Source organism: Aulonocara sp. 'chitande type north' Nkhata Bay, linkage group LG2 (assembly GCF_057382095.1).
Source record: "Aulonocara sp. 'chitande type north' Nkhata Bay isolate Kocher_YH1m ecotype deep benthic linkage group LG2, A_spYH_male_GT1.1, whole genome shotgun sequence".
NCBI lineage: Eukaryota > Metazoa > Chordata > Actinopteri > Cichliformes > Cichlidae > Aulonocara > Aulonocara sp. 'chitande type north' Nkhata Bay.
The window spans coordinates 37,612,653-37,638,419 of record NC_141345.1 but is presented as its reverse complement, the minus strand read 5'-3'; the positions used below and the strand labels follow the sequence as shown (position 1 = coordinate 37,638,419).

General features: G+C 43.9%; 1 protein-coding gene across 1 annotated transcript; it reads right to left on the bottom strand.

Annotated features, from left to right (window-relative positions):
• Window positions 1-431: 431 nt before the first annotated feature.
• Window positions 432-1,809, bottom strand: LOC147338392 (uncharacterized). Its single transcript, XM_086309717.1, has 3 exons — window positions 1,656-1,809; window positions 654-1,419; window positions 432-549 (listed from the first exon to the last, which is right to left on the bottom strand). Exons 1-3 carry the CDS (start codon window positions 1,807-1,809, stop codon window positions 432-434), a joined length of 1,038 nt encoding a protein of 345 aa, XP_086165843.1.
• Window positions 1,810-25,767: the final 23,958 nt, after the last annotated feature.

Here is a 25,767-nt window from a genome sequence, read left to right as displayed (position 1 = left end):
CAGGAGGCTGAGCGGGCCCCTCGGACCCTCCAGCGGAGACAGGAGGCTGAGCGGGCCCCTCGGACCCTCCAGCGGAGACGGGAGGCTGAACGGGCCCCTCGGACCCTCCAGCGGAGACGGGAGGCTGAACGGGCCTCTCGGACCCTCCAGCGGAGACGGGAGGCTGAACGGGCCTCTCGGACCCTCCAGCGGAGGCCAAAACCACGCCAACAGGCATGAAGTCCTTCGGCCGACATGAGGACAACTGGCGCTGCACTGAGCACTGACTCTGCCCAGGCAATGCGAACATGGTGCAGTTCTTAGGGGGCTGCTTAAACTTCAGGGGTCCAGAATCAGCTGGTGACTGAGACCCAGCCTCTGGGGAAGCCCTGGAGTGGCAAACTGTGCCAACGGCGGCTAAACCATGGAAAGTACCCTGAGTAGAAATCCAGTCACCTCTCTGCATGGAGTGAATGAGCAAAACTGGCGACACAGGAGACTGAGCGGAAAGTGGCTGCTGGGCAGCTAACTGAGTTACTGGAGACACGGGTGAGAGCGGGAGCTGAGCTGCTGGAGACACGGGTGAGAGTGGGAGCTGAGCTGCTGGAGACACGGGTGAGAGTGGGGGCTGAGCTACTGGAGACACGGGTGAGAGTGGGAGCTGAGCTACTGACGGTGGTGAAGTAGATAACTGCACGGGAGACTGAACTGAGGGCGTCTGCACTGGCACAGGGGACTGAACTGACGTCTGTAGTAACGGTGGTGGTGAGAGTGGAGTAGGTGGTGGAGTTAATGACTCCACAGGGGAATGAACTAGAGGTAGTGACGGTTGTGGTGCTGGTGGTTGAGTGGGTGACTGTGCTAAAGGAGACTGCACTGGGGACTGCACTGGGGACTGCACTGGGGACACTGGAGACTGCACTGGGGACACTGGAGACTGCACTGGGGACACTGGAGACTGCACTGGGGACACTGGAGACTGCAGTGATGGTTGTAGTGGAGGTGTAACGGGTGAAGGAGTGGCTGAAGTGGCTGTGGGTCGGACGGCTAGTGGCTCAGCTACAGGGTATGGTAACGGCAGGGCTATGGGTTGAATGACTGACTGAGTAGCAGCCTGAGTGGCTGGGTGTAGTGACGGTTGTGGTGGAAGAGAAACAGGTGGTAGTGTGGATGATGGAGCTAAGGGCGACTGAGTGGCAGACCGAACTGATGACTGAAGCGATGGTAGAGGTGAAAATGGAGCTTGTGGTGGAATTAATGGCTGAACTAGCGGGGACACAGGAGACTGAACTGAGGGTGGCGGCGAGGGAGCTAACTGAACTGTGAAGGGCTGCGAGGCAGCCAACGGAGCTGTGAAGGGCTGCGAGGGAGCTAACGGAGCTGTGAAGGGCTGCGAGGGAGCTAACGGAGCTGTGAAGGGCTGCGAGGGAGCTAACGGAGCTGTGAAGGGCTGCGAGGGAGCTAACGGAGCTGTGAAGGGCTGCGAGGGAGCTAACGGAGCTGTGACGGGCTGCGAGGGAGCTGGCTGAGCTGGGACGGGCTGCGAGGGAGCTGGCTGAGCTGGGACGGGCTGCGAGGGAGCTGGCTGAGCTGGGACGGGCTGCGAGGGAGCTGGCTGAGCTGGGACGGGCTGCGAGGGAGCTGGCTGAGCTGGGACGGGCTGCGAGGGAGCTGACCGAGCTGGAAGTAGCTGCGAGGGAGCCGACCGAGCTTCTGGTAGCACAACAGGTGAATTAGAAGGCTGAATGTCCGGCTGTGGGGTGGCGCGTCGGCGGCGTGAATGCCGTTTCCTTTTTGATGATGGTTCTGACGGGCCGAGCGGCTCCACATCCGGCCCTTCAGGCAGGTGGGTAGTAGCAGCTGGGGGATGAAGGTGGAGTTCGTTGTGGATTAAATCCTGTTCGAGTGGGTGGAGCGCACTGAGTAGCCAGGGAAGACCAGAGATTAAACGCTGTAGTTTGGTTTCCACAGCACGGCGAAATTCCTTCCCCTCATGTTCGAGCCACAGATGCAGGAGTCTTTCCACGGAGTAGATAATGTCCAGACGCAGTTCTTCTGGGGGGTTGAGTGCTGCTGGGTCCATATCTGGTGACGTCGTACTGTCACGAATCGCCGTGCGGCAGGCAGGAGTAGGACCCAAAATGCAGGACTCACAGGCACGAGGGAATAAACTCAAAAGGCAGCTTTATTGCGTAACAGAAGATGATAGGCGATACAAAACTAGACTGGGAAAAACTAACATAAGGCTCACCAGGAAACACGGGGGAATCACACACAGCATGAGGGACGACGTCACACTGAACAGAGGGAGACGCAGACAGAAATACACAGAGGGTTAACGAGGGAAGTGGGAACACACGGGGAACACAGGTGACACTGATAATCATAACGAGACAGGGCGGGGTGAACTGAACACTGACGGGAGAGGTGAAACAGGAAGTACAGGAGGAGAGAGAGCACGAGTAGAACACCAACGTAACAGGCAGGGGAGACATGGAATAAAATACAAACATACAAGGAAACTAAGAACACTGGGCCAACATGGCCCAGGACCATGACACATAGGAAGGTTTTGAAGCTCACACATCTTCAGAGCTCGTTGTAGAGCCTCTTTTTTTGCATTTTGAGTGTATAGTAAAGTAAAAAAGTCAAAAATCAAATTACCAAAATTCTACATTAAACATTAAAAAAAAAACTTTAAAACTGGTCCAAGCATTAAATGAAATAACCAAGTGCTGCTGAACACAGAGACACAGAGCAACGGTACAACATGTCTCAACTTAGAATATGAAAACGTAATTTGATGACAGCAACACTTTCAACACTTCATGTGTTGTCTGAATATAGTGATATAATTTCATGGGGGTAATTGTGTAGTTATTGGTGTGTATGTTCCAAATAATTCTTCTACTATCTCACCTTATAAACTCATCCCTGAGGTAAAATGTTAACCAGAAAAAGCCATAAAGAGTGGGACAAAAGCTCTCTCCTCTGCTCCGATGGTGCTTTGTTGCATGCCTTCCCACTGCTTCTTCACACTCCTTTCTGACTCCTCTCGGCAAAGTCAGTCACAAAAGAAGCGAGGCAAAGCTCAAATGACAAACCCACAGGATGTGACTCAGCTTGCTCCACCATGAAGAATAGCAGGGATTGAATTTATGTTGTAGAAAGGCGTAAAGGCACAGCTGGGGGCCTGAGAAGTTTGAGTCTTGAACTGTACAAGATCATTTTTGAATTGGAAATAATGTAACCAAAAAGCTCTTTGAAGGTGGCCGTGGTATGTTGGAGTGCTACATGTCACCTTGTCCTTGGATCAGGTTCACGGTTAGGAAAATGTGTTTTTGAAATATCAAACAGAGGTGTTTTTTTCAAAGGGCTTCATGATTAGAACCATTTTGTTCCATTTACTTTAATGTTTATTCTCAAACAGTCAGAATATTTTCATTTACAAGAGTTGAAATGCCATAAATGAATGAATGAAGCTGAAATAATGTGAAACAAAACACTGAGCTAAGATCAGATACATCCTGACATTCTGAATATTTTGCTGCCTAATTTGGTAACACAGACAGTAACACTGGAAACAGTCCTATCAGTGTATGGGTAACAAGAAAGTCTAGATTTGCTTGCTTCTTACTGTCTTTGAGGCTCGGGACCAGCACTCCTGCTGCTGGACAGAAAGACATCAGTAAGTATTTTGGTTTTCCAATATATTAGCAACTGTCAGTGACATTTATATTAATCAGGCTGAGCTTTAATCATACTTTAGATCAGCCTGTTTTACTTATTGTTTTATTTGTGCTTTGGTTTGGGGAAGTTGCTTCTGTACTGATCTTTTCCTGTCTTCTGTTATTAGACTTGAGATGTGACTGCACAATGCTGTTGCTGGTGACTCCAGTTAATTCTACAAGACATGCTGTGTAAGTAAACAAACAACAACAGTTTGTCTGCATTTCTTGAAAGATCACATCCCCAAACTTAGTTTAGAGGGTCTACACTGTATATAGTGAAGTCTGCAAGTTTTCTAACAGCAACATTTGTTTTTTGCACATCATTAGAATGAAAGTTATTGGCCATGTTTGCATAGCCCTTTTTAAAATGATGCTTTCATGACATTATTGTGTGTTGGGTGGTGGTCACGGCTATCCAGACTGACAGTGGGACATTGAATGTCACCTCTCTGGTGGGGAGGGAGCCTGAGGTTGTCTAAATTGGAGTCTGCTTTTATACCAAATGCAGAAAAAAATTTTTAAGAAAGCAATTAAGTTCATGTCCAAAAAATATGATTGTTTGCTCGCAGGACACCAGGAGAGATAAGTCTCCGTCACAGATGGTGTGGTCAGTGAAGATGGTCGTCTGCAGGTTCAAGCTCATTGCATCTCCAACCCACATCCACTGCCACTGTACTTAAGGGAGGTTAAAGACTTTGTCTGCACCTACATTTGGATCACCTCGATCCATGACAGTCATTCAGCAGTAATGCCTGGACTGGAAACAAGCATCCTTAAAACACTACAACATTCCAGCTCCTGTGTTGGAATGAAAAACAAATGTGTTGTTTAAATCAGTGTCACGGTCTGGCTGGCAGACCGTGGGGAATGTTGGAGAAAGGACCCAAACGCTGGACTTAGTGCAATGAACAGTGCATTTATTTACAGTGGGGGTAAATGTACACCACGCAATAGGTCTCCAGAGTGCTCCCTCAACTCCTGTGTTGTGCCTTCTCCCAAGTGCTGGTATTCCGTGCTCTCTGCTCCTGTGCCTACGCACACCCTGTGCGTCCTGCAGTCCGCTCTCCTGAGGAAAAAACAACAGACACCGCCGTTATGGCACCAACTCCAGCAGGCATACACTGACCAGTACTTTAAACACTGACATGGAGTCTAACTCAACGATCCTGCGCCGGAGGAAGCTCCATCGCACTGTTAAGTAGCTCCCCCGATCAGAAGCAGGTGTGTGAGAACCTAGGCGTGACCGGCAGCCGGCAGGGCCACGCCCATCAGGCCTGCAGGTGGCTGTCCTTCAGCCACACCCGCAGACACCCACACGTACACCCACCAGCATGGAACACAAGAGCACAGTGCAGCAAACATACATCCAATACAATAATAATAATAATAACAATAACAGCAATAGTAATGCTACAGGTCCACACTGCTCACGGACCCCAAGTCCCCGCAACCGGGTCCGTGACAATCAGAGACTGCACTTGTGACAGAACAACAAATATTTTATTTTGATTATATAAGTAAGTACAAAACGAACTTGTGGTAGGCCTAAACTTATTTTCAGAATAATTACATCTGAGACTTTGTTTCATTGTAAGATTATAACAGTGATGGCAATATAATTGTTTGTTGTTCAGCAGAACAGTGTCCAGTATGTTGGCTGTTATACTTTGTTGTGTTTGAAAATAAAAGTTGGGCTGATTTTAACATCATTACAAAAAGTGTTGTTAATTATTTTTAGTCATATTCAGGTTACCACAAATTTGTTTTTAATTTAGTTGAACTTGAAATGTTTGTCAGTAGGTAAACAATTAGTATTGTACAGTCAGAAATATCAAGTTATTCTTAATACTGCAGACTTGCACTGTATAAGTCGTCCTAACAGTCATCTTAAGTGAGCTTTACTTAGTTTTTTTGAGGCAACAAGTTTTTTTGAGTTCTGGGAACAAATTAGATCTGACAGTGACGATAAATGGTAAATGGACTGAGTACTGTGAGTACTCTGCGCTCTATACAACACGCTACATTCACTCAAGCACTGTTTCTATGCTCTGAAGTGCTTTCTAACTGTCACTCACACTCCGATGGATGCAGTACAACTTAGGGTTAATATCTTGCCCAAGGACATTTGGCATGCAGACGGGGGGAGCCAGGGATCAAACCTTTCGATCAGTAGAGGACCTGCTCTACCTCCTGAGCTACAGCCACCCCTCCAGCTTGGATCGATGGCTGACTTTCAGTAGATTGACCGAGAATTAGGTCATTTACAAGTTATTTAGCACCAGGTTCTCCACAAGCATGAGTGTGCGATTGGAGAGGGGCGACCGCCGTCGGGCCGTCCCCTAGCCCAGTCACAAATAGCCTCCTTCACAGGCGGGCTATCTCAGACCAATCGAAGATCCACGGCGCCACGGCATCACTGCGTCTAGGCAGGATTCTGACTAAGGTCATCAGTAACATCTTGGACAATCAGAAGTGTAACCTAGTGGTGTCGGATGAACTGTCCCAGAGGTGTTTTATCAGATTTAGATCAGGAGCACATGCAGTACCAGTCAGTGGTACCAAATCTATCATCTTCAAGGATCTCCATGCATACTCTCCAAACATTATCATGCACCAGGAGGACCCACTGCATCAGCGTGGGCAGTGGGTCTAAAGTTAAAACTATTGAAAAATAAAACCTAGGAAGGTTTTACAGGTGGTCTCATTGTTGTCCCTCAAGTGCACCTGACAGTTTCACTAACAACCTCCTCTGCTGCTCAACTAACCAGATCAATATCACAGCTGAGCTGATGCAAGACTCTGATTTAAAACGTTTTCCATTAATTATTTTGCACAACCAGTAGTCCAGCCATGCAATTTACTGTTGCATCGCACTTTTTTGGCTTGAAAAAAAAAAGTCTGTGCATGGCTGTGAATGCCATTAACATGCATGGATTTTTCTTGAAAAATGTATTTAGAAAGTTCTCATATCAGCTGTAATTTTGAAGAGTTTAAAATAATTCTGATGTTTCTAATGTTGTGAATAATAAATCACAACTATAAAAGAAATAATTAGCTGCAGATACATGTTCTGCGTGAAGACTGATAGATCGAGGGGTACAGAACAGGTATAATAGAGTCCTACGGCCTGCGTGGTTGCTTTTCTGTGATATAGTGGATGGGCCTGTCAGCTTGACAGACAGTTTATGGTGCTGTGATTGGATGGGTGCAGAGAGGAAGAAAGGTGGGAAGGAAAGGAGGCACAGAACGAACGTGATGGATGCTGCCATTCTTTGGGTTATAAGGAATGAGTGAGCTCCACAGATCTATCACCCGAAGAAAGGAAAGAGGGAGAGGTAGGGAAATCGGTCCACTGGTGCAGGCACAGGTATTCCAGCCTGATCCTTTTCCACCAGATAGACTAGAAATCTACGGGCAAATCTAGGGAGCCTTATTTTGCCAAAGGCCCTTTTGAAAGATGATGTGGTTAGAGGCCTTGTCATGCCCTGAGCCAGTCGCAGATGTGGAAATCGTGTGGAACAAACACATCCACATGTTTGCTGTAGCAGCGCTGTTTTGATTGATTTATGTCAGAACACGCTGACAGTATTTCGGCTTCAGTTGGAACCGTGATGAGACAAACTGGAAATGTGTGACAGGAACAGCTGCTTCTTGGTAATTTGTGCACTTTTCAACTGTCTGTGGTGTAATCTCATGGCTGGACATGTGTTCCTTTATCAAACTCACCTAATCAACATTACAAGATGTTTCTTGTTGTGACATGTTGTTATTTACAAAAGATTAAGTCACCAGTGTGAAACCAGGTACTTTGATAAATGTGTGTTTTACTAGTTTTGCAGGTCTGTGTGGGATACTTTCCAATGGTACATTTCAGCTGGGATTTTGGTGTTTTTCAACACGACCAAAATAGCTCCAATCCTCTGCACATGTTCCATCTCAGCCTTGCTAACAATAAAGCTGAACTGTCCCTCTGATTTATTCATTTCTAATCCCGTCCACCCTGCCGGACTCTCACTGAAAATCTTTGCACCTTCAGCACTGCCTCCTCCAGCTCCTTCTCCTGTCCTTAGTTTAGTGCCAGTTTTTCCAAACCATACATCATAGCAGGTCTCAGTACCACCTTTAAAACTTCCCTTTCACTCTTGCTGCTATGCTTCTGTCACAAATCACTCCTGACGCTCGTGTCCACCCACTCTGCCTGCGTCCTCGTCTCTCTTATGCACTGAATGTTTGTGTGGTTGACCTCAGGAGTTTAAACTTTATTCCATCAACTCTGTGGATGTTCAACTTTCTACCCCACCTCCCTCTCATTCACACACATAATATCTTCTATATCTACTTTCACTTTAGATCATAGTGTCGTCTGCAAATATCCTTATCCATGGAAACTCTTTGCCTGACCCCCTCTGCCAGCCTGCCTTAGCAAACAAGAACGTAAGCAGGGCACACACAATGCATATTCCCTTTGTTATCAAAAAGCTGGTATCTGGACTCATCTCGTCACGGGCTGGCAGACTCGCTGTTCGACCTGCCCGTGTGTCTGTTTATCCGTTTTGTTGTTATGTGTGTTGTCTTGGCTCCTCTGCTGGTCCGCTGTTTCCCCGTTTATGTGTATATGTGTTTACGAGTGCCGGTGTTCTGGGAATCCATCCTGCCTCACAAACCATCCTACTGGGGCATGCGACACAAATTTACTTCATTTTTTCAACCCATTGTGAATATTTCTTATGGTTATGGTTATCTCCACAGACGCCACACTGCGTAGATTATCACTTTGTTGTTTACTGTTTTTCACTGTAAATAAACTCGCTGTCTCTTTTTGGAAAGTCCTGCATTTGGGTCCAGGTTTTGCCCTGAACTTGACACATCTTCATCATTCCTAAGGCATCCTCTCATGATCCAAAACTGTGTTAAACTGTCTGGTCAAAAAGTCCACCGCCTTCTCTCTCCTAGATATCTTCAGACCTCCACATTTATGGTTGACTAAATTTCATTTTGCTCATTACCATCCTCACAGCAGCTTTCTCATCCTTCTTCTAATCCTCTAGACATCCTGATTCACTAAGGCTTCGTTCACACTGCAGGTCTTAATGCTCAACTCCGATTTTTTTGTCTGCTTGTTCACATTACAAATAAAATGCGACAGCAAACGCGCTCCAGTGTGAACGCTCAAAGCGCCCGCGTGCGCAAAAGAAGACGTCACACACGACGCGCTCTGTTTAGACCCAGAGCAACAGTGTTGTTTGACCTTAATATAAAGACTTGTTTCGGACTTTTTGGACTTTACGTTTCCCAATTTTGCTTTAAGTTATTTTGTTCTTTACATTTGGCCTAATAATGATCCTTATTGCTGTTCTAGAGGAGCGGTGCTTCAAAGGATAGCTGCAGATTTCTGTCAGAATCTGCAGATTATACAGTACAAATAAAATGTTCACGTTTCTCCAACGTTGTCTTCCCAACAGTTTCACAGGATGGACAGGAAGCGTTCGCGATGTCTTCTCCGGCGCTGATAATCGGCGTCTGTCTTGTGTCAGTGACGTAAAAGACGGATTTAATGCGACATGACCATCAAACAGCAGTCGCTTTCTGAAACATCAGATATGTGTCGGATTCAGTACCACATACGAAAGTGACCCAGATCAGATTTGAAAATATCACATTTGTGCCATTCACACCGTCACACCATGATGGGATATGGGTCGCAGAGGGTCAAAAAAGTCAGACTTGATGCGCTTTCCCCTGCAGTGTGAACGTAGCCTAAGTGTCCTCCATTCTTCTTCCCTTCCTTGATTTTCTACATTCATTAGCTGCTCAAAATACTCCTTTCTTCTCAAGACACCTTTTCACCTGTCCACACATTTCCATTCGTAGTTGCCCTGCATACAGAATACACACCCGTATGCAGACACTGGTGCTGTCTGCAGTCACTACTGCTGGCTCTATTACTTATGCCCACATGACTTTCACTAAACAGCGGCTGCCTACTGACGTCCTCCCATGGCTTTGTAGTCAGTCACTCTGTCCCTTTGAATGTTTGTTTTCTTCTGTTTAAACACAAATTACTGAGCAGGCTTAAGTCATTGAGCTGATTAAGTCGGGAAAATAAACTACAAGCATAAAAACTGCATTGTTCACTATAAAAGGATGCACATAATAAAAATACAAAACATTCAAGCAACAATCTGAAATTAAACAAATGTTCTTTCCAACAAATGGCACATAACTACAGGGGATTTATGAACTGTAAAATGAATTTAGAGCCAAGAGCTTAATGTCACAGCTCAATGGCACATTAAATCATCAGCAACAATTTTCTGACCAAAGACTTTCTTTGAGGATTTTCCAGCCCCAACAGTCAATCCATCCAGGTCAGTCTGAAATATAATCAAAATGTATACTGATATTAAAGTAGTTTTAATTTTAATATGTGGATCTTTTTGTGTGTTTATTGTACAACCGTAGAAACTTACTGGAAAGTATTCCTTTCCATCTTCCAGAATGATGCAGGTTGTAGCTGATTCTGCTCACAGCTCCTCATTCATGGTGGATTAGGTTGGAAAAAGCTCCATCATATAAGCTTAGAAGAATATAATGCTCAAGTCTCTAGGCGAAGGACTGTCTGTGTCTGTTTGTGTGTGCGCATTTCACAGAGGTATTGTGCACATGCTACACTGTGGTAGCATGATACTAATGCCAGTGAGTTTCACATTAGAAAAGAAGATGGGGACAGATAGAAATGAAAAAGACAGAAAAAGACACATTTACTGGGGCAATATGAGACAATGACTGCAAGTAGGGACGTAACAGAGAGCCATTGTTCTCAGCACTGAGAAATGCTGTTGTTTAGTCTTGCACATTTTAATTAGACCACTCTTTCCCTTTTAGTTGAAAACATTTCAGGCTATAGTGTAATAAATACCTGTACAACTGTTATATATGTATGTCTATATATGTTTGTACATGTGTGTATATATAATAACAGAAATTGTTGGTTCAGCAAGAGTCCCAACAGGGAGTAGAAAAAGACACCATATGTTTTGCATATTTCTCAGACTGGCTCCCAGTTAAATGCAGAATTAAATTTAAAATTCATCACATATATATTTTTGAATATTCAGATCTCAGATCTCAGAAACCTCACAGAACCTTCTTGAAGACCGTACCTTCTTCTCATCTGAGGAACTTCTTCAGTTCGAAGACCAAAGGGAGGAGAGCCCCAGGTATTTAAGCCCTAGTGGGAGTCGACCCTTAAGAAGGCCATTGACCCACTATTGATCATGTGCCTCATCACATGAGCCAAGGTTGTGAAAAAAGATGTGGGTCGTCATCCGCAGAGGTTTCAGGTGAAACCATTGTGAGGCCTCACCCTATCATGTGACCTATTGAGATCAACCGGCAAAAGTCAGCATTAACGTACCTGGGAAGCGATCTCAAAACTGGTCTGTAGGTAGCAGGCAGTTGGTGTTGTAAGCCCCGCCCTCTGTTCAAGGATGTCCATTTACAATAGACATATGTGGCTTCTTTCACTCCTCTTCCAAACCATCTGTCTTCTCTGTCCAAAATGTTATCACTGGCATCCTCAAAATAGTGACTTTTAAATGCAGATGCACAGCTGAGTCTTGTCTTGTAGAGGTGGCTCTTCTATGTTGTGCCATGCATTCATGTAGTGGCTGTTTGGTTCTCCAGTGTAGAGGTCAGAGCACTCCTCACTGCACATGCTACACTGTTCAGTTTGTGTTTGGTCTCGTGTTTGAGTTTAGTCCTTGGGATGGATCAGTGTGGCTGGGTTTGAAGTACACTGGGATGTCCATGCTTGGAGAAGACTCGTGAGTTTCTCTGATAAAGTTCTGTTTGTCATTCTGTTTCTGTCTGACCTTGTTTACTGTGCATCTTTGCTGATCTGGTGAAAGTCTAATTGTTATAACCACACTTTACACATGTGTTCCTTTTATTTCCCTTCTGGCTTTGAGGAAACCTTTTATTCCCGGTGTTGTAGGGTCCTGATTATTCCAAGTTTGTGTTCCAGTCGGTGGTGGGAGTCAAAGAGTAGGTGCTGGTCTGTATTTGTGGGTTGTTGAGGTTTCCATTCTCCTGAGTGTGCACTGCACAATCCAGAAATAGCGAATTGTGACCTTGTATCTTCCCTGGTGAACTTAAAGTTTCCATCCACTGAGCTGATATGAATAGTAATGGCTTCTACTTCATGGGTGTTTGACCCAGGTGTCATCCACGTATCTGTACCAATCGCCAGGTGTCGTCCCTTTTAAAGAGACAAGAGCTTTACTTCACACTTCCTCCATGTAAAGGTTGGTTGGTTAGGGATGGGAACTGATAAGAATTTAACAATTCCGATTCCACTATTGATTCCCATTGGCTCCATTTTGATTATACTGCTAATTACATTACTTTCATATAAAATAGCTGAAACACATTTTCTCATAATCACCATTTAACAGTATAAATTTGAGGCTACTGCCCCACACACCAACACAAATCCCTAATGAGGACAGAAAGCAAAGACAAAAACAAGCAGAAAAAGCGACCACACAGTGACTCTGCTTTACAAACATGAACAGGTAGAAAGGGAGGCTGCAGCCTGACTGCTTGCTACCTGTTAAGGTTCAGGGTCTGACTGGTCAGCATTCACTCAGTTTTCACTCTGTGTTCTTTGCTAGCTTAGCATTAGCATGCAGGTCCTCAGGCAGCCAATTGTCTGTGTGGATTGTCACATTCGAATTTACATGCAGGAAGGCTGGCACGAATTCCCAGCCAGCCAATCGTCTGTGGGTGCTGGCTGCTTGAATTTGCTTTACAGAAATAGAGTGGGAGGTAGGGCCTTCAGGCCCTCTACTATGCAACCAGCTCCCAGTCTGGACACTCTATGTGGTTAAGAGTAGGCTTAAAGCAATACTTTTTAAATAAAGGCTGGATCAGGTGACCCTGAACCTTAATTACGCTGCAATGGGCTTGGGGTGCTGCATCACTTTCCATGAGACACCGAGCATTTATTCTTCACTCACCTCTACTCACTCTCTGTGTGTTTAAACACCTCTATTGCATTTAATCATTAGAAAATAATAAACTTTCTCTCTGCTCACTTCTCTTTTTCCTGAATCCCAACCAGTCATGGTAGATGGCTGCCCATCCCTGAGCCTTGTCTTGATGCATGTTCAGTAAGGTAAAGAAATCCAAAAAAAGGATTCTGTTCATCCCGTTTTTCCTTCCCGCTGTTGATGTCAGCGGCTTCTATCTCATCCTCATTATACCAGCAGGGTAACTCATAACCAACAGGGCATAGTTGTTCAGTGCCTAGTTCTTCACCTTCAGCTGACTCCTCAGGACTTACCTTATTCTCTGCAGGTAATTGCTGGCTGTGGCAGCCATATCCTAGCAGCCATGGTTCCCATTTGCCTGTGGGATCCACAGGTACTTGTAGCTCAAGTGTTGTTTGCCTTATCCTAATTTAATTCCTGACAAAGGCTCTTGGAGTCCTGTTGCTCTTGTACAGTTCTAGACATTCCAGGATGCTTGTGTAAGGCATTGAGTCCAACTCCGGTATATGAGACAAGAACCTCCACTATTGATCTTCCCGAAGGTGAGAATGAAATGGGGATAAAAGAAGACCTGGCAGGAAACAATTTCTGTTTTTCTGTTTTCTATGATGTATCAGAAAAAGGAAGTTCTGGAGGGCTACAAAGTGAAGAAGTCTTGGAGAAATGCTCTAACAATGGTGAGAATGGCAGTGTTACTCCATGACAAAGGTCATCCAGGGGTCAGAAGCAGCTTCAGGACCCCTGCAGGAGGAGAACTGGCACAGCTGTTTTGGGCACAGATATGACAAGCAGAATCACATCCACAGACGTGTTTCTAACATTTGTTGCCTTTTACATTGCCATTTGTTTTCCAAGACACCCTGCAGCATTTTAAAACTGCCAGCGCACACATTAATGCACATCCCACTATTCTGGCACAGTAAGAAGAGTAAGTGCAGCTCTATTGTGTAAAGATGACAAAACACTGAGTAAAAACCAAAAAACTCACTAGAAAACACCTCTGGTGTGGCTTTAGGGGTGGAAGGGGATACACTGCTGCACTAAGAGGGTGAAGAAGAGGTACAAGAGCTGGAGAAAGTTATAGGTGCAGTGAACTGAGAAAAAGAATTTCTGTCTTGTTCTGTCATAACTAATTTATTATTGTAGAGTCTACCTTACAATAGAAAGCGCCTTGAGGTGACTGTTGTTATTTACTTGTAATTTGGAACTGTATAAGTAAAACTGGACTGACTTGAAACCAATGTGCAACCTGGACTCAAACGCGGGACTAAGAAAACTCCTCAACATCCACCCTTAGACAATTCTTTCTCCCAGGGAAAAACACCCGGGCTTTGTGTCAAGGACAGCAGAGGTAAGTTGAGAGCAAGTATCAAACAGGATCAGAGTTACAAGAAGAACCGGTTTTACTGACATAAGCACTCAGATGGTAACTGAAGGATCTCTCCTATCTTAGGCAGCGGTAAGACAATCAGCCAATGACACCAAGGAAGGTCCAGGGTATAATTGGCCGTTTTTGACTACTTTGATTTTACCTCTATATTTCACCTGTAAAATATTTTTTTCTTGCCTTGTTTGGTACCATTATTTTCAGCACAACCTCAAATATCTGAAATCTGAGTTATTTTTTCATTTTAGTATACTATATTAGCACAGTTGATCAAAATTCAGACAAAAAATTCAAAATTTTCATAACTTGAAATGCAAATAGAAATTGTATATTTCTAAATAATTATGTGTTTTTAATATAACCATTTAAATCTATTTACAGAACAATCAGGTGTTCTGCATCAAATAAGAAGGCACAGAAATTATTTGTGCCAGTCCAAAAAAATGGTTTGTGTTCAGTATAAGACAGAGGAGAACAGCACAGGCCTAAACCTGCAGGTCTGACAGCAGGAGGTGCATCAGTCCAGTTTTCCATGTGGGAACAGTGTTTACACTGGAATCTGCCTTTGACAGCTTTTTTGGAGGAAATGTGACATTCAGCAGTCTAACTGACACACAATACAAAACACTAACTACAGCCTCCAAACACACTAAATGTCACTAATGTCTCACATATGAAAACTCACTCTCTCTCTGTCTTTTGCTCGCCCGCTTTCCGTCGCAGGTGTCACTCCTAAAAACTTCCCCTTCTCCCCAAACAACCAAATGTCACATGTTGCCATATCATTGTTTTGATTGGCTGACATGGTAAAATCTAACACCAATAGGGAAGGGGTGTTTTTTCTTTTTCTTTTTTCACTCGCAAGCGGAGAGTGTTTGCTAGCGCTGTCTGTAGAAAACGCCGTTTTTACCGTTTTTACCGCTGTAAACGCCACTGTTTTGTTCAGAAAAAAACATCGTGTGTAGTTTTTATCATAACTCTGGTTTTACGTGGCCCATCGACACAATTCAAAAACTGGTATGTAGTTTGAAGTCCGCACTTTCGACCCAAGTTGAAATGGAGACTCTGAATCGCTGCGTCTTGTAGCTGTGTCGTCTTAAATTGGTCATGTGATTTTCCAGCGACCCAAGAGGGTTAAAAAAAAAATCTGCTTAGCTTGCGAGAAACCGCCTCTGTCCTCCGATCCAGCAATGTGAATTCTTTGCATTCCAGGATACTGTTCTTTAATAAACGGGAAGCATTATACAGGTTGTCCTTGCAACATTGGAACGTCATAAATGAATGAATTGCTTGGATTGCAAAAGTATGACGTCACAACAATGTGATTGGTCACTTGCAATGTTGAACCTGGAACAACATTTATTATGATGATGTGGGAACAACACCATCACAAGGATATCAGATCAGCCACCAAGGAAGGTGTGCAGGAACAAGGGCAGAAAGCACAAAGGGGCCCTGTGCCTGCGAGCCAAGTGCCTGGTAATGCTAGCACTTAGCAGAGAGAGAGAGCAAAGGGAGGAGACAGATATTTTCATATTTTATAATATTAAAAGATATAACACATCTTTAGTTATTTTTTGACATATTTTTTTTAAATTTATTTTCATCTATTTTCCTTTTTAACATATTTTTTACACGTTTCAGGTCATCATATTGAACAAAGATATGGGTTATCTTTGTTCAAGGAAGCTGTAAAAGCTGCCTTTTGTATTTGCTTGGGTAGCAAATACAAAAGGCAGCTTTTACATTATTGTTTTATTTATTAGAGAAAAAAAAACTATTCAAACCTACAGAATATCACCAAAACTGGTAGTATAAAAGCGAAAAATAATTTTAGTATTCACTAAAATGGAAGTCTTATTAAGTCAAAGTAAACTTTATTGTCATCTCTGCTGTATCCAGTGCAGCATACAGAGAGATGAGACGACGAAGCTCCGGCTACATCAGTGCAAAAACAAGCTAGTAAATAGATATAAAAAAGAGAAGAAAATAAATAAATATATGCGTGATAGTTACTTTTCCCTTTAAGGTGGCAGCAGTTAAGACAGTGATTTTTTTTTTAAAGTAATGGTTAATCTAATTATAGGTCAAACTCCAAACTTCCTTTTATCTAAAAACAATCTCAAAAGATTTGTTTTAAAGTAGTTAACTGACCATCATGCAGTACTTCTCACAGCACAGAAACACTGTTGGACTAATTGTGTTTATATTACACATGCAGTATCATTCAAAGTGTCGCAGTCAGCAGACGCAGACTGTGTGGAGTGCGAACAGAGGATCCAAATGCAGACTACATGAAGCGTGGAAACAAAACTTGATTTTAACAAAAAGGCGAGCAGTTTATTGTGGCTGATAAAAATGGACAAAAAAAATGGCGAGGCAAATCAATACGACGCTAAACAAAACCTAAACTGGGAAAACTAAAAACTAGATATGGAAACCTGGTGTCGATGGTTGGATACCTGGAAACACGGCGTGAACATTACAGACGGCCTGACAAAGAATGAACGACAACAGACCACGTAAATACACAGGAGGGTGACGAGGGGAGTGCAAACACACTGGGAACACGACTGATACAAATGACGATACGCCACACGGGAGGCTGAACTAAACACATTAAACATGGAACATGAGACTGTCACAATAAATAGGAACTAGGCAGACTAAGACACTCAGACTTAAGAGTAACAGAAGTAACAGAAGAGCAAGAGTAAGGTAAATATATCCTTGTGCTTTGTTTCTGTCATCTACAACAAAGAAGATAATTACAATGTTCAAGACCAGAGCTGTCGATAGTGAAGCTAGCACTTGAGGACTGGAGACACTGGCTGGAGGGAGCTGAACAGACATTCATCATTTGGGACCATCATAAGAACCTTGCTTACCTCAAAGCAGCCAAACAACTGAACACCCGACAGGCTACGTGGGCCCTCTTTTTCACTCGCTTTAAATTCATCACCTTCATATCAGCTCCCAAAGGGTGAAACCTGACGCCGTATCCTATCATTTCTCAACTTCTCAACGAAATACCTCTTGGTGCTGTTTTGGATCAGGAACCACTGTGTATACCCACCAAACTGTTTATGAGTGGCTTCAGTTGCTGGAATCTCCTGAAATCGTTTTCTTCCTTGCTGTGACACCAAAGGACATACTAAGGTTAAACCAGAGGAGAAAGAAAATAAACACAACAGGATGAATATTACATTTGTCACTTCTGAAAACAACATTTCAACAGCTAAGAAAACTTCACACAGTTGACATTATTTATTTTTATGTTTTAAGGAGGCAAAACAATTTGTTTTGACAGAGTAAAAAAGCCAGAGGGTGAAGCCTAATTGAGGCTGCACAACAAAGAAGGGAAAGACAATAAGGCAGAAATGGTGAAAGGAATGGAGGATGCGAATAGAAATATGGGGAATCTCGGGAATAAATGCAGAACATATCACGGATCCCCACCAGTGAGTAAGTGCCTATCTCTTTGATTTCTGACCTCCTTTTCAGTAATGAGCACTTTAAATGGTTCCTTGGAATGTCAACTCCCAGTCTGCAACCAGTTTAGCTGTGTGTGGGTGGCAGAGAGACTGGGGGGATAGACAGCAGTGGAAATGAGGAGAGGGAGCATGGAGAGGAGAGAACTCTATACTCCGACCCAGCATATTTGTCTGATGGAAGTAATTATATTTAATTCTGCTTTGAACTAATTATGTTAACTGAGCCAATAGGGTCAGTGGAAAGCACAGATGTATGTGTGTGATTATTTCCTAAAACAGTTGGGAAACTTTGTTTCTCTCTGATGATAAATATCTGCGATTAAATACGTTTAGATTTTTCCTTGTGTTGCAATCAGAATAGTTTTCTGTAGGCCAAAAAATGCCAAACAGATTTACTTTCATGAGCAGAGCGTTATGGCATTCACTATAATACTTCAATTGATAATGATATATTATTAGAAATTTATTAGGATTTTTTATTTTGGATTATTACAACCATCACAGATAACACTAGGGCATGGGAAAGAAAAGAGGAAAGTGAAGTTGGAGAGAAAGAGAAGGAGAATCTGCTTCAACACCTGTTGAGAAAAAAAAACAACAGAGAAACCACGGCAACAAGCAAGATATGCATAAATAACAACAAGAACATTACTGAACAACACACAGTAGTACTAATACAAGCTATCGTTAGAGGCAGCAGCAGCTCATGATAGCGTGTCTGAGTACCTGTGTGCACACCTGTAAGCGCACTTGTGTTCATAAAGTTTCTCTATGTGGCTATTAGTGGGTGTGGGGAGCCACAGCCCCACCCCCCAGGACCTGAGGAAGGCATGGGGGAGACTCAGGCCCCAGACATCTAGAGGGGTCACCCAGCTGCCACAGTGGAGAAGCCCCAGGGAGCTGCGGAGATGAACCTGCTCCGCCTGCAGCTGGCTAAACCAGAGCAGATTGAGCTCCAGCCCCAGAGATCCAGAGTTATGGGGCCCAGGCCCTGCCAATCAGCCATGTGGAGCAAGCCAGTACGCACCTGAGCACCCTGCCCCGGAGACTGAGAGCAACCAATTCACCAGCGGGTGACCACTGGCAGGGAATGTGGTGGGGGAAATAGGCCCCACACCTGTGGGAGCCTGAGATGTCCTAAGAGAGAGGCGGAGCCTAAGACCTGACCTGACACATAAACATACACAAACAAGCATACATTCCATCCCTCACGCACACATACACAAACACACACACATCCAACATGAAGACACACAGAAATGGACACTGTACACATATTCACCATCCCCATAGACAATCTGTATGTCCAGGTCCAGTCACTAATACCCCCAGAAGGCTACAGATACCGACTACTGAATGGAGTAGTTGTCAGCCACCTCCTATACATGGATGTTATACATACAACGAGACAACGATCCACTGATCCACACCACCAGGGTATACAGCAATGACATCGGAATGTCGTTCGAACTCGAGAAGTGTAGTCGGATAATAACGAAGAGAGGGAAGGTAGTCAGAACTGAGGGGATCAAACTACCAGAAGGCAACATTGCAGACATAGAGGAGAGCTACAAGTACCTGGGGATCCCGCAGGCGAATGGGAACCATGAAGAGGTCGCTAGGAAAGCTGCAACCACCAAGGTCAGGCAAGTCCTGAGGAGTCAGCTGAATGGTAAGAACAAGATCCGGGCTATCAACACCTACGCCCTGCCCGTGATCAGGTACCCTGCTGGGGTAATAAGTTGGCCAAAGGAGGAGATAGAAGCCACTGACATCAAGACACGGACGCTCCTGACCGTGCATGCAGGGTTTCACCCCAAGTCCAGCACAATGAGGCTGAACCCTAAGCGGAAGGAAGGAGGGACTGGTGAGTGTCAGCACCACAGTCCAGGATGAGACAACGAACATCCAAGAATACATTGGGAAGATGGCCCCAACTGACCGAGTGCTCAGTGAATACCTCAGGCAGCAGAAACCCAAGAAAGAGGAGGGAGAGGAGGAACCATCATGGAAGGACAGGCCCCTGCACGGTATGTACCACCGGCAGATAGAGGAGGTGGCGAATATCCAGAAATCCTACCAGTGGCTGGACAAAGCTGGACTGAAAGACAGCACAGAGGCACTAATCATGGCAGCACAAGAACAAGCTCTGAGTACAAGATCCATAGAGGCTGGGGTCTATCACACCAGGCAAGACCCCAGGTGCAGGCTGTGTAAAGATGCCCCAGAGACAATCCAGCACATAACAGCAGGGTGCAAGATGCTAGCAGGCAAGGCATACATGGAACGCCATAACCAAGTGGCCGGCATAGTGTACAGGAACATCTGTGCCGAGTATAACCTGGAAGTCCCGAGGTCAAAATGGGAGATGCCCCCAAGGGTGGTGGAGAATGACCGAGCTAAGATCCTGTGGGACTTCCAGATACAGACGGACAAAATGGTGGTGGCTAACCAACCGGACATAGTGGTGGTAGACAAACAGAAGCAGACGGCCGTAGTGATCGATGTAGCCAATTACACCCAATGACAGCATCAGGAAGAAGGAACACGAGAAGCTGGAGAAATACCAAGGGCTCAGAGAAGAGCTCGAGAAGATGTGGAGGGGGAAAGTAACAGTGGTGTCAGTGGTGATCAGAACCAGCATATCTATCTATCTATATATATATATATATAGATATATATATATATATATATATATATATATATATATATATATATATATCTGTATATATATATATGTTAGATATATGAATGTAGCTTGTCTGTGCTTAGTACACGAGATTACACCACCGGTTGAAAGGAAACTTAGAGCTGCCACATGAACTCATTGAGAGCAAGTTGTCCATTGGTTTGATGAAAAGGAAAAATCTTATTTAGGTCTGCCAAATCTGGGAATCTTTATGGCATTATTCTGTTTTTTTCTTGCCCTTCATAGCTGGTTAAAAGGAAAGTTCTCAAGACATTTCAAGTGGTACTGTTAACCTTGATGCACCTTTAATCAGGTCTTCCTACTGAAGCTTATCTGTTTTTTCGTTTCCCCAAAGACATTCAGTGAAATTGTATGTTTCTGTAAGTAAACTTGAGATGTTGAAAATTATTCCTTACCAGTTTCTGGAAGACAGAAAATGGCAGCAATTATTGAGTGTTTTGAGATTTTCACTGGGAAACAATTAAATCTGAAAGCATGTTCTCAAATGATTTCCAGCTACAAGCACAACCACACTATGGAGTACTTACTGGGAGGTATACCCAGGGAAGACTTTTTTTTCAAGAGGCCAGAGAGGTCTGGGAAGGTACAAGTGACAAACTTATCACTCTGCACTGTGGGTTCCTTGGTAGTTTGTTGCTTGGAGACATCGACAGAGGTTTTGACATACAGAAATGTTTTGGCATATTGTGTGCAGAGGTCAAACAATGTTTACTAAAGGTGAATCATTGAGCTGTTAGCGATGTGGAGGAAACTTGAAAAACAGCACATTTGAGGATCCATGTTGAAAGGGTGGTTGGAAATATTTGTCACAGGTATGAAAAGAATAATAGCAAGCAACCTTGTGATTAGCAGATGACTCTTTCTCCTGAGCCTCAGTGTGTGTAAATATGATGATGGCTTTGCTTGCTAAGATAGTATGTAAAGTTTGTACACATGTTTTACATAATATCTAGAGGTCTTTATGAAGCTGTATTCTGCGTGGCACTTTTTAAACATGAACAATAAAGGTACCTCCCATGACGTCACCCAGTGTTTTGAGTTTCTTGTGTCTCTGAGTTTTCGTATCATGATCTTAGTTCTCTTTATTGCCCCAGTTTATTCTTTAGTCTAGTGTCTTAGTTTGGCTTTCTTGTATTCTCTTTAGTTTTCTGAGTATTCCGTAGCCGCCCTCTGTGTCTCCCTGTTGTTGTTCTCTGTGTTTCTTAGTTGCTCTGTCTCTCCTAGTCAAGTCTGCGTCTATGTTACATTTCCTGTTTTACTTTGAAGGTCTGTGTCCTACGTGAATGTATTGAGTTTCGCTTCCTTTGGGTCTCGTTATGTCCGATTTCTCCCAGCTGTGCTTCCCGTCTGTGTCTCATTCCCCTCGTTATTTCCCAGTGTATTTAAGCCCGGTGTTTCTCTGTGTCTGTGTTGTGATCTCGCTCATGCTGTGTGATTCTCCCCGTGTCTCCTGGTATACATTATAATTAGCTTTTCCAGTTTAGTTTTGTATTGTTTGTGATCTGTTTTCCAGCAATAAAGCTGAGCTTTTGAGTTCAAGTTCTGTCCCTGTGACTTTGCGTTTGGGTCCGATTCCTGCCACACGACAGGTAGACGACAGGTAGACAGTTATGTACAACAACGTTTAAGTCGTGTCATGTTTCAGTCTGGGTGCAACAACAAGAGAATATTCAATGTGTTCTAGGTAGCATGCTGCAGACCAATACAGTCACCTCGGGGTTTGATTATCACAGGCCACCATGTCATCTTTGCTCTCTGGTCCATGACAAAGGCATCACACATTGAAGGCCGTTTCCCTCTTCGTGGACCTTTCTGCTACTGTGCTCTGATGAGATGTTAGTCGACATGAGGAAGAAGAGGACACCCATACGGCACGATGTTTCCTCCACATTTCACCTTTAAAAACTATTTATTTGCCTTGTTTGGTCTCATCAGCACAACCTCACGTGTCTGAATTTACAGTTATGTTTTCATTTTGACAAACTGTGTTAACACAATTGATCTAAAATCAGGCAAAACATAAAGTCAGAGTAGAAAAAGTTATGTTTTATAGTTTAATGAATCATATTCCATAACTTTAAATGTAAATATAAATTGTCAATTTTAAAATCCTACGCACAAATTTTGTAAACAACAAAGTGATTTGCAGCCATTTACCTTTCACCCCTTTTTTAATAACCATTTCAAACTATTTACAGAACAATCAGCTGTTCTTCAATAAGATGCCACACAAGTTATTTGTGCCACTCCAAATATTTCTGTCCACTATAAAGGAAACATCACAGCCTGATACCTGCAGGTCTGACAGCAGCAGGTGTGTCACTCCTGTTTCTACCTGGAGACAGCAGCCGCCTCATTGTTCTGACACACAACACAAAACTATCCACAACACTACACACTAACTACACAAGACAACACATGAACTACACACTCCAAACACGCTAAACTTCCCTCACATCTCAAAACTCACTCTCTCTCTCTCTCTAAACAACCAAACGTCATGTTGCCATATCATTTTTGATTGGTCGACATGGTGCATTTTTCCACCAACACCAACGGGCTGTTTTTGTTTTGTTTTTATTATTTTTTGCTCATAAGCAGAGAGGTCTCGCTGCGCTTCCTTAGACAGTAAACGTGACGAAACTATTGAGGAACAAACAGCCGTATATCTTGTTTATCATGACTCTGGTTTTACTGGCCGATCATCACAGTTTATAAACTGGTATGTATCACCTTGTTGCTTTGTCTTTAAGTGGTCATGTGATTGTCTTACCACGACTACTTTGTTCTTCCTCAGTCCAACAGCAGCACTCGTGCGGTTGTTTTGCCCCCTGAGCTCCAGGTGTTGTGCCAAAAAGTGATCATTTACCAGAAAGTGATCACCGTCCGCGGGAACGCGCAGCTGCTTAAAGCTGCAGCGCTCAGATGACTTACAGCTACTTCTGTGCAGCTGATATAAGATGCTGTCAGCTGAACACAGCTTCAACTGTCTGTTTGTTGAAAAATAGCAACGCGACCGCATTTTCTTGTTAGTAACGGTAACTTCACCAATTGACTCCTGTTCTTTGTGTTGTTTACATGTGCAGTAAATTCAAAATGGTGCCTGGGTCATGTTGGCTGGTACATTCAAATGACTTTTACAGATCAAGAACTTGCTGCCGTTGTACAAGGTTCAACTGGCCAGTAACAGTGACCCAAATACCCCCTACTCCCAATGCACCTCCAATGGGATACCTCAATGGATGGCATCAAATTTAAGTTCAGTACAATCTAGTCAGAGTGGTAAGTAACGTGGACTCATGATATCACAACATCACACATTTCAAACCACAGAAAAATCACTGAGTTTGTAAGAGGCACAAAAGCATATGGTATTGTCAGGGCACCCTGACACCCCGGTGCCGGTCTCACCTGCATCTCCACCTCAGTCTGCTCTCTCGTCAACCAACACTTTTCTGGCAGGCATGTGGTCATATGACAAGGAGTCAACCGCCACGTCACCCTCGGCTCTGGTGGCATCAGCTTCCCTCGCCCTCACTTCCAGAAGAAAGCGGCATCCACGCCGCCACCGTACTTTGCCACAGCCGGAGCTGAGGACACCACCGGAGCAACAGCTGGAGGTGTGTAATTGTGTTTTTTCTCCTCCCACTCTCCCTGTAGTGGAAAAGACTAATTCTGGGCAGGGCAGGGCAGGGCAGGGCAAGGCAGGGCAAGGCAAGGCAAGTTTATTTGTATAGCACAATTCAACAACAAGGTGATTCAAAGTGCTTTACAGAGACATTAGAAACAAAAACAAGCAAACAAACAAACTAACTAAACACACACATTTCACACCTGTTCGCGCGATCTGAACCCTTATCGTAAGGGGAGCTACCAGTCCTTCTGTGGACGAGCTACTTTCTATTTTAAATTCCCTGAATTTAAAATACTCTCTAGACCCAGTCTAGACCCAGCTGGGGAGCTACCCAGAGCTCTAAACCCACTTAACAAACAAACAAACAAACAAACAAACAAACAAACAAACAAACAAAACAGTATATAAAATCAAAACAGATAAAATCAGAAAGGTAAGGTCAAGAAGACTCACAATGTTAGTCCAGAGCCTGTTTTAGTAAATGTGAATGCAGTGTGGGGGAGCTCAGGCTTTTCTTGTCCACCACATGACTGCAAAGCTGATGTGTTGGAGTCTGATATGGACACTTCTGGTTGCTTAATATGTGCCCAGGAACCAAGTCATGGACTAAGTCATGTTTCTATTGACAGTTTTGCTAAGAATGTTAGTCATGTGGCCGAACCGGCCGCTTGGAGTTAGAAACTTTGTCATGTTTTAAACTGAAAAGACTGTGTTTAGCTTCCCTGTGTCGGAGGCAAAGGTCTGTGCTTTGAGGCCGGGCAGTTTTGAGACTGTTGAGACTGTTTGCTGTGGAACTGAACCACTGGCCAGGTCAGATGCAGAGGCTGAGCAATAGGTCTCAGTTTGCTCTGCATCCCTGGAGATGCTTTTTTCAGCTCTCCAACTAAAGACCTTCATTTTTTCTGGCGATTTTAAGCGGTCCTTGTTTTCAGTTATTGTCGTAGCTGGACTGGCCATCGGGCATACCGGGCATTTTCCCGGTGGGCCGCTGGTGATTTTTCATTTTTATGGGCCGACGTTTTTTTGTTTGTTTGTTCTTTTTGTAATGGTATAAACAATAAAAGGTGGTGGATTGGCCAGTTGGTCATGATCGACTCTGGGCAGGACCAATTACAGACGATGAGGTCGAACTTTAAATTTCCGTATTTAGGTGTAAAGAAACGCGAATTGTCCTGAACTTCAGCAAAAATAAAAAAAATAAAAAAAGCAAAAAGACATAAAGCTGGAGTTAATCTTTATGCTGCAGCTGCCTCTTCTTCTCTCATTCTCTCCCCTCCCTCTCCTGTTGCTACTTCAACCATGAAACTGATCAATGATCAGCTGATTGGCTTTGCTGTCCTAAGTCCCGTCTCGTTTGTTTATCGTCGCGCTAAACAACAGCAGCACGTTTAAGCTTGATCAGCTGTTGTTAGAATTTATTTAATATTAATTTCTAGTATCAGCTGATGTTTGCTGGAGCCACAGCTGTAAAGCTGCTGGTCATGATGTCGGTTTGGATATGTGGTGAGAGGGAAACATGAAGATGAAACCAGGAGATGTCCTTACTGAATCATCAGAGCTGAACAGGTGATGGAGAAACAGGTTTACCTTTTAGGTCACATGAATGAGTTGAAGTTATGAACTGTTTCTGAGAGACAAATAACACCAGGATCCTTTTCTAAGTAGCTGACAGCTGGTAACTGTGCAGGGGCGGGTCTAGCAAAGTGTTGCCAGGGGGGCAGGTAGGGCATTAACAGGGAGAGGGGGGCACAAAGAAATACTTTTCTTTCTTATTCTCAT